This window comes from Drosophila subpulchrella, chromosome 3L, assembly GCF_014743375.2.
Source record: "Drosophila subpulchrella strain 33 F10 #4 breed RU33 chromosome 3L, RU_Dsub_v1.1 Primary Assembly, whole genome shotgun sequence".
Taxonomy (NCBI): Eukaryota; Metazoa; Arthropoda; class Insecta; order Diptera; family Drosophilidae; genus Drosophila; species Drosophila subpulchrella.
The window spans coordinates 22,193,851-22,203,214 of record NC_050612.1 but is presented as its reverse complement, the minus strand read 5'-3'; the positions used below and the strand labels follow the sequence as shown (position 1 = coordinate 22,203,214).

Genomic DNA, 9,364 nt, shown 5'->3' with positions numbered 1-9,364 from the left:
TTAGAATTTGCAGCCAACAGTTGTTAATCATAATCAATATACAGGGTGCGTAATAATAAAAGTAGTACATATAAAATAGAAGATAATTTTTAAAGCGAATATAACATATGCACGTGCTGGTGAATACTCCAGGAAACACTCAATCTTCGCCTTCGAGTTCCTCGATTTCAAGCCAATATTGGAAGTTGGTTTAAGGACTAAAGCCATAATCTCGCCTAAGGTCCAAAGGAGTGGGTGGGGAATTCCGGGGGTTAGGGGCCTGCATGCGGCAACTCTTGTCTTTTCACAACAATTTACTAGTTTGGTTTGAATGATTCGAAATCGGCTTAGTTCTTGAACTGAAAGAAGAGTATCAAGATGATGGCCAACAGCACGGCGCTCAGGATGCCCACCAGGATCAGCTTCTTCTTGCGCACTTTGTTCTGAAATACAAGTGATGTTACTTAAAGGACTTATTCAGGGTATTATCGAAGTACCCACCCTGTATGAGCTCGCCTTGCGCAGATTCTCCGTTCCCTGTGATACGAAAATGCTAGTCTGCTCCACCTGCGACTCAATGGAGTCCACCGTCAGTCCCTGCTCGTAGACCAGGGCTCCCAGCTTCTTGTAGATCTCGTTCACGCCTACAATATTGCTCTCCAGCTCCCGGATGACCTGCTCCTGCTCCTCCAGTGCCTGCAGGTCCACCTGCTCCTGCATCTGAGCCTGCTGCTGCTGTTGCTGTTGGTTTGATTTGCGATTGAAGAAGTTGTCCTCGAAAAAGGAGTTGTTATCCTGCTGGCTGGCACTGCTGTTGGAGCTGCCGGTGCGCGAAGAGCCTGGTGGACGGGCGATGTTGAAGCTATCTCCGCGCGCCTGCCGCAACGCCGTCTTCTCAATGTCCGCCGTCTTGCGCTGGACAGCCTAAAAATACCAATCGATAAACATTCGAGCGTGAGTCACAAAGCCATTTGCTTATCTGCGAGAAGAAAAACAAACCTGGAAGGCGGTCAGTGCCGCCGTGAACTCATCGACCAGCCTGTCTCGCTGGATCTTCAGGTGGCGCTCCTTGCACTTGTCCACCTCGTTGATTTGATTGTTTGTGTCGGTCACCAGCTGGTTGGTGTAGGTCATTATTTGGTGGCTGTTTGGGGTAGGGATTGTTTTGTTAAGCATACTCTATGAATAGATTTGATGGGTGAATCATACTAGGGTGTTCGGGCTTTGATTGAATTTGATTTAGAATAATTTTTATTATTTATGCTTTCACAAAAGCGCAATAGGTCGACTTTACTTGACCTCTCTTTTATTGACGAAGATTTTTAGCACGATTGTTAAATATAGCGTTGATTTCTATAACCTATTATCTTGCTACCAAAACAAATATGACCATTAAGCTAATACCCTATTAGGTTTTAAGAAAGAGTAGCTTCAATTTTCAATTCAGTTCGCAAAAGAATCATATAGATTCTTTAGATTATTTTCCTTACAAAATATCTTATAATGATAAATGCATTTTGGGAAATCATGCTGATAACAAAGCAGTTAATCTTCTAGAGCTTTAGTTAATCAGTAAAGCGTAAATCATTTAAAGGTATTAAGTTGAAAGCAATGAATCATGTATGGGAACTTGGAAGAATCGAATAGTAAAAGATCAAGAACAGATCAGTTTGCTTTATCTTACAGCTGCTTCTTGAGTTCCGGGGAATCCTGGGGCGTGTTCAGTTGATTGACCATGCGCTGCATTGTTGACACTGGAATAGCATACAAGCAGATAAGATTAGTCATAGGCGAAAGTTGGCTAGTGCAGGGAGCACTCACCATTCTGCTGGACCTTCTGGATGCTGGTGGCTATGATCTGGGCCAGTCTTTGGAAATCTATTTCGCTGAGGCCACCACCTCCTCCGCCTCCGCCGCCCCCTCCTCCATGGCCATTTAGGCCATTCTCCATATGCTTCAAATCCATGCTTTCGTAGGCAGACACTTTGCTGACCTTCAAGTTATCGCCGACGACAAGTTATTCCTGGAAAAGGGCAGACAATCGAATTAGCTGGCCCACTTATATCACATTCGCTTTTTATGCGTCTCAGCCTGGTTCTATTCGCTTGTTTGTTTGTTAGCCCGATTGTCTGTTTGTCGCGATGTTTGTGATTCACTTTGCGATTCCCTTTGTTTGCTGCCCACCACCCACCTTTGTGCTTGCCCTTGCTGCCCCTTTGTTGACCTTCGCTAATGGCCTTGACCCAAGAGCATCTCCTTTTCACTTTTAAACGCGTTGCACTGCCTTTAATTTGAGGAATTTAAGCCGTTGAAAGTTCGCAAAACTGCAATTTTATTTAGTTTTTTACAACAATTGGAACGGAACTGCCAACTTGGGCGAAAACCACTTTTGCCTAGCACCTAAAACTGCCATAACGCATTTGTGGTCAGTGGTGACCTTGCAATACTTCTTTATTGCATCTAACAGCACTGAAAAACTTATCGATATATGGCGCGATATTTGAAAATAAAAAACGCTTTAAGTGTTTGTTGAATTGAGCATAATCTGCAAAATAGACTTAAGTAAAATTATTTATTTGTAGTCCTTCACATATATTTATAGTCTATATACACATTTAGAAGATCCTCAGGATAAGACTAATATTTACATTAAATAATTCAGATTCCTTAAAATTCAAAATAAAAAGGGGTATTTTCACCATTTTAAATGACTATGCACATTTTGTTATATTTTTTCTGTACTGATAAAAACCAGCAAAGATCTTCTTAAATTAACCTGTTTTGCTAAAAAATTTTACTGTGTTTTTTCATTAGAAGTCAAAAAATCCATTAAAGAACTTCGACTCAAAATTGTACTAACTAACTTCCAAACCAGTCAACACCAGACCCAAATAACTGGTAGATCAATTAAGTGCAACCTGTTTATAATAACAAAAGTAGGGGACTTTTACTATAAATGTTTGTATAATTCAGTTATATCAAACATTAATTGTTTAAAATCAGTGTGTGAAATATGAGAAATTGAATCCGGTGTTAGATGGGGTTAATGAACTTTTGAAATATTTCAATTAATTGGGGAGTTTCGATGCCCCGACATCAAATAATTGCATCATCTCCAACGATTTTATGCAAATGACATGTGCAACAAACCTGATTTTAAGAAAACAAAATTGAAAAAAGGGCATTTAGATCTTGAAGCCCGAAATTCCAGCTGATAAGTTCATTTAGAAACTTTCTAATACAGGGGCGGGTTTTAAATTATTGTCTCACCGCTTCGGAAATTTGTCTCGCGTTTTTGGGCTCTGTTTTTCGGGGAACGTATAAATAAGACTTCAGTTCCGAAATGCGGCTTAGTCGATCCGTAGACCCCGTAACGGTCGAAAGTTAGTTCATCAAAATTCCGTACGATGCGTGCTCTCCGGTTCTTTCTGGCTCTCGCCCTCCAACTCACGGCGTGTAGCAGTCAGTACAAATATGGGCCAGGTGCGTGATGATCGAGATCAAGTTCGGGCCCAAAATATACAAAAAAAAGAGTGAGAGTGCGGCAAGCAAACTCAAAACATATGCAGAATTGATTAATCAAGTGCTAAATGGAATATAAAAGGCGTCAGCGAAATAAATTAAACACAATATTTGACAAACTACCAACAGAGATATCAAATAACAATGTTAAAAACACGAAAAATATTAAGAGAACGCACAAAGGATAGAAATTGAAATATTATTTCACATGGTTCATAGGGATTTAAATGAACTGTTGAATTTATTCTCAATTAAAAGAAAGTGTTTTCCCTTTTTAATGATCAATTCGAAAGTGGAGTTCATAACAATGCCTATTGTGCTTAGGCCTTTTTTTTGTAAAACGACAGATGTGTTCGGAATTGATAAATTCTTGAAGTTGTACTTGAAATTAATTGCATGTCAGCTTAACCTGTAAACAAATAAATTTTAGATTGATAAAAAACGGAAAATTAAGAGTTGTATTTCCAAAAAAGGGGATCCCAAATTTTAAGCTTTATTGGTTTTCCCATTTCAGAGCAATTTTGGGACCTAGATTCCATCTCTGAGTTAAAGGGCAAGGAGTTCTGGTTCCACGATGCCCAACGCACCCTCTATGAGAAGCTATCCCAGCCACCAAATCAGTATCGGGCCAAGAACGTGATCTTCTTCCTGGGCGATGGTATGTCCGTGCCCACTGTAACCGCTGGAAGGATCTTCGATGGTCAGCAGCGTGGAGTGGTGGGCGAAAGGAATCGTCTGGAGTTCGAGAAGTTCAACTACGTGGGCCTCTCAAAGGTGGGTGTTTCTAGCTTAAAATCTATAGAATGCTATTTGCCATAAAAAGTTGCACACACCTCCTCATAAATTTAAGGCAAAGTAAAGTAAGTGAGTAAGCTTATTATTTTGTTTTGTTAAAGTTTCCATTCATACAAACAAGCAACAAATGATTAAGACACAATACTTGTTTTATAAAATTCGTTTTTATTTTTTTATTTTTTATGAGAAATGCTATTTTTAATATCTATATGACATTATAAAAATGGTCCATAAATCTTTATTAAACAAAAACACTTCTTAACGAAGTAAAAAACTAGTGACGACCGCACATTCATCTTGCAAATGACATCAACTTTGGTGACGAAAATTAAAATTAATTAATTTAAAGTATACAATCTAATGCCAAAATATTATGGGTTAAATTAATAAATTGCTAATTAAATTGGGATATCTGTGGATGAATGTGCTAAAACTATTAGTGACTGATTAAACCCTTACTTCCATTCCAGACCTATTGCGCCAATAAACAGGTGGCCGACTCTGCCTGCACAGCCTCGGCTTACTTGTCCGGGATCAAGGCCAACCACCTGACCATCGGAGTGTCCGCCGATGTGGAGTTCAACGACTGCAAAGCATCCCGATTGCCCCAGAATCGTCTGTCCTCCATTGCCGCCTGGGCGATAAAGGGTAGCAAATCCGCCGGATTGGTGACCACCACGCGGGTTACCCACGCCAGTCCAGCAGGAGTTTATGCCCACACCTCGAACAGGGACTTCGAGAGCGACTACGATGTCACCAAGTTTGGCCAGAATCCAGGAAATTGTCCGGACATTGCCCAGCAGTTGATAGACGGAGAGGTGGGCAAGCGATTGAGGGTGGTGATGGGTGGTGGAACCATCAAGTTCCTGCCCAATACAACAGCGGATGTGTACGGAAACAAGGGTCAGCGGTTGGATGGAAGGAACCTCATCGAGGAGTGGCAGCAGACCAAGCCCGGCAAAGCTAGGGTGGTGTTCAATCGCACGGATCTCCTGAACAATGATCCCGAGAACACGGACTTCCTTTTGGGCCTTTTCAATGCCACCCATATGGCCTATCACATGGACGACAGTGTGGACACGCCCACGCTTCCGGAGATGACAGTGGCGGCCATCAAAGTGCTCTCCCGGGATCCCAATGGGTATTTCCTGTTCGTAGAAGGAGGCAGGATCGATCATGCCCACCACGAGACCAAGGCCAAGAAGGCTCTGGACGAAACCGTCCAGTTCTCGGAGGCTGTAAGGAAGGCGCGGCAACTGACGAATCCCTGGGACACACTGATCGTGGTGAGTGCGGATCACGGACACACGGTTAGCATCAGCGGCTATCCGGATGTGAACAACAGCATTGTGGGTCTGAGCTCGGAGCTGAGCAATGTGGACCAGTTGCCCTACGCGACCATATCCTATGCCAATGGTCCGGCCTACGAGAAATTCTACAAATCAACGGATGGAGAAGTGGAGCGCGTAGATCTCAGGACCTTGGACTTTTCGAATCCAGATGCTGTATATCCACATGGAGTGCCCATGACTGAGGAAACCCATGGCGGTGGCGATGTGGCCGTCTATGCTCATGGTGAGTTAAAGGCTTTTGAGTTGCCTAAAATATCTAACCCAATTCAAAAAATAAATAGTTCCTTGATTTATATTTTTTAAATAAATTATACCAGAAAATTACATTAATCCAATAATATATATTATTATTATTAATATTTGTAATAATCTTTTACAGGTCCGTGGTCTCACCTCTTCACTGGAGTCTACGAGCAAAGCACCTTACCGCATTTAATGGGCTTCGCCTCATGTCTAGGACCTGGAATTACGTATTGCGATTTACAGCCCAAGGCGAAATACAATCCATAGATATTTATTTTATGATAGATATGAATATAAAACAATTAGTATAAACTGAAAGCTGTTTAGCATTTAAAATATACTCCCAAAAGTTAAAAAAAGGTTGTGTTTTAATATCTTGTTTTGTTTTTAGAATTTGTTGTCGTTGGCATTTAACAGAGTCATCAGATTTCTACAAAAATAATTTTTATTTGCATTTTCCGCTAGCAATATTCGCTCAAAAGTTAAATGTAGCAAATGTTAAATGTAGGTGTAGTAAATGTATAATAGCTTTTTTTATCCAATCTTTTCTTTTTAAAAATAAACGTATTTTAAACCAAAACATGATCGCTATTTCCGGTGCATGTCTCCGCTCTGTGGGGTGGGTGTATCCGCTATTTCAATAATTCCGCAGTTAGGTAAATTTAGGCGGTCCATGTACGGTAACGTTAATATCAGCACCGGTAAAACAAAACGAAACGAAGTGCGTATTAAATAATTGCATGATTCTAGCGCAATATCATTAATTTATGCGTTCAGATGTCAACCACAACTTACGGAAGTTCCCCGCCAAAGGGCGATCCTAGTTCTGAAAGCAAAGGAATGCGTGCTCAACCAATATCGGACATTGAAATGCAAGATCCGGTCTCTAAAGAAAACAAATTAATTCCGGATTTCACTAGAAATACGGATAGCGTAGAAACCGTTTCAAATACAGATAAGGATGTGGCGGAAGCTAACGTAAAAAATACGGATAGTGATGATACGAATCCCTTCCACCCGCCGTCGGATGTAGAAATGGATACCGCAAAGTCAGACTCCAAATCAGATGCTAAGTCAAATTCGAAATCGGATAGCAAATTCCGTGCAAAATCCTCCCCAGAGCCAGAGCTGCAGATTCCTGAAAGGAGGGAGCGTCGCAGGAAGACCAAGGAGCGCCCCGCTACGGCGCCAGCTGCTCCCCACAAACTCAACTGGAAGTTTAACCTGCGCATCCTGATCTCAAACATGTACATGAAGAGCGAAGATCGTCTGCCGGGAGCCTGTGTCCCCAAGTGTCTTCACAATACCACTCAGTGTACGGAAAGGCATCGCTGCTCCATGCTGCCGGATGCCCCCAATTTTACGGCGGTGCAGGCCCTCAGGACCACGCTGCATGGCCAGCACTACGATACGTTCCTAGACATCCTGGAGATGATGGTGCTGCAGTGCGTGTATCCAGGAGAAGGAGTCTTTGACAGACTAATAGATATGGCCATGGTTGGATTTCCATATACCTCTTTGTTATTACCAATATTTAACTAAAGCTGTCTTGCAGATCCTGATTGCCAAGGAAATGAGTGTCAAGGAGCTGGGCGACACCTACAACAAGCTGATACGCACCTTCTTCCTCCTGGTCGACGCCTTTCCTCCCTGCTGGACCGCCCTGCGTCCTTACTACTTGAATTTCCTGGGCGTCAAGAATCCCGCCCTGCGTGATGTTCGTTCCAATGATTCTCCCCAGAAGCTGCAGTTCTACCTGGATCTTCTAGAGGAGACCCTCACTCAGTGCAGCGAAGAGGAGATACAAGAGAACACCAAGTTTTATGAAAAGTTCGTGTTCAATTTTTCGGAGGAGGAGGATGCTAACATGTCGCAGGAGACCGTCTTTTTGCGGCATGTCCAGGAGTACGACTGGCTAAGTGGCAAGCTGTGCCTGGACGACTTTAAGAGAATGTCACCCGCCGTCCGTCTGGCACGGCTCTGTGATGTGCTGAACATGCTGACCTGGGTGCTGGAAATGGAGTTCCTCTCCTGGCTAGATCACAACAGGTTGCGGCAGTCGGAGTCCGAGATGTTTCAGGAGGACTCCCAGCCGTTTGCCTCGATTGTATTTGGAATGTCTGCTAGTACGCGGCTCACGGACATCGTCAAGCAAATCATGAAGCTTTACGGACAGGCAGCAGCCAAATCCATGTATCCAGAGCGTCAGAGGATTCTACAGGTGAGCTTCGTCATTATATTCCTATCGGACCCTTGTAGCATCTATTCCCTTTCCACCAGCGCCTTATTTCCCTCGTCATAGAGGTTAGCAACACGGCCGAGTTGAAGTACGTGGATAATGCTGTGATTTATCCGAGTCTGGGCCCCCAAACCCGCCTGCTCATCGCAGACTTCTTCAAGGTCTTTAAGTCACAGAATCCCAAGAGCATCAGCACCTACTTGAAGACCATACCGCAGCTGGATCACACGTACCTTCGCTACGAGTTCACCGACCACTTTCTGCAGCTGTTCCACTTTCCCAAAAAGCAACTCTTTGGCCCGGAAAAGGTGGTCAAGGAGTTTACAGACTGTCATTGGCTTAATTACAAACCAAAAAGCGAGATTAAGGGCGACTTCGACAATCAGTTGTGCCGGGAGGATTACTTGGGATTACTACTCAGCGCCTTAAAAGACTTTGATAAGTGGCTGAATCTTAGCGGCTTCTGGAAGTTCTTGAAAAGCAAGGAGCATGTGCAACCGTTGACTAGGAGGACCAGTAGTCCACTGGCCACTCCGGTGGAGGTGATAACGGGTGAAACAGGCATGGTTTTCATGTTGGACGAGATAGAGGAGGAGGTGCACACTTGGAAGAAGCGCATGAACGTGAAGGTGATCAAAGGCCGGCCGAAAGTGAATCTGCCGGTGGCCAGGATCAATGTGGCCAAGATGTGCGTGCGTTACGGCGAGGATGTTCGACAGCTGAGATTCCTGCGACGACTACTACAAAACAAGGTCCAAAAGGAGGTCGATGTCTCCGATTGGCTGACCTATCTGAACAGTTTCCTGGGCGACGACGAGCCCATGTCGCAACCAGACTCTGCCTTTGCATCTGCATCCACCGAATTAAGTGATGACTGAGTTGCCCGACATTAGAACCCTATATCTTAAGCTCAAATTTGATTTAAGGCCTACCAAACCGAAGATTAATTTATTTTTAATTTTTCTATGCTCATCGAAAGCGCTCGCGGTCGGAAACGATTTCTTTTTTGGATTACGTTATCTAATACTTAGTGAAAAGGTTTCAAATAAGAATGCATTTGATTCATTGCCATTTGTCATAGTTTTCGTTTTTGTATTTCTCCATTGCAAATATATATTTATGCTGTAACTAAATACACAATTACGTACACATTTACATATAAATACAGCTACTGCGCATGTACATATAATTAATAAATATATATGTGTATAATTATACAATATTATCGCGATTT

At 42.8% G+C, this 9,364-nt stretch overlaps 3 protein-coding genes across 3 annotated transcripts; 2 read left to right on the top strand and 1 right to left on the bottom strand.

Moving 5' to 3' along the window:
* On the bottom strand, positions 1-2,355 carry LOC119554958 (syntaxin-7). Its single transcript, XM_037866082.1, has 6 exons — positions 2,171-2,355; positions 1,801-2,002; positions 1,664-1,733; positions 979-1,123; positions 481-903; positions 1-422 (listed from the first exon to the last, which is right to left on the bottom strand). The coding sequence occupies exons 2-6, from the start codon at positions 1,943-1,945 to the stop codon at positions 327-329; spliced, it is 879 nt and encodes a 292-aa protein (XP_037722010.1). The 5' UTR covers positions 1,946-2,002; positions 2,171-2,355; the 3' UTR covers positions 1-326.
* Positions 2,356-3,340: 985 nt separating this feature from the next.
* Positions 3,341-6,190, top strand: LOC119553512 (alkaline phosphatase). Its single transcript, XM_037863935.1, has 4 exons — positions 3,341-3,462; positions 4,016-4,275; positions 4,767-5,871; positions 6,028-6,190. Exons 1-4 carry the CDS (start codon positions 3,387-3,389, stop codon positions 6,156-6,158), a joined length of 1,572 nt encoding a protein of 523 aa, XP_037719863.1. The 5' UTR covers positions 3,341-3,386; the 3' UTR covers positions 6,159-6,190.
* A 385-nt stretch (positions 6,191-6,575) lies between these two features.
* LOC119552904 lies at positions 6,576-9,197 on the top strand. The gene is made up of 3 exons (XM_037862829.1): positions 6,576-7,388; positions 7,447-8,112; positions 8,172-9,197. Exons 1-3 carry the CDS (start codon positions 6,669-6,671, stop codon positions 9,006-9,008), a joined length of 2,223 nt encoding a protein of 740 aa, XP_037718757.1. The 5' UTR covers positions 6,576-6,668; the 3' UTR covers positions 9,009-9,197.
* The last annotated feature ends 167 nt before the right edge of the window (positions 9,198-9,364 follow it).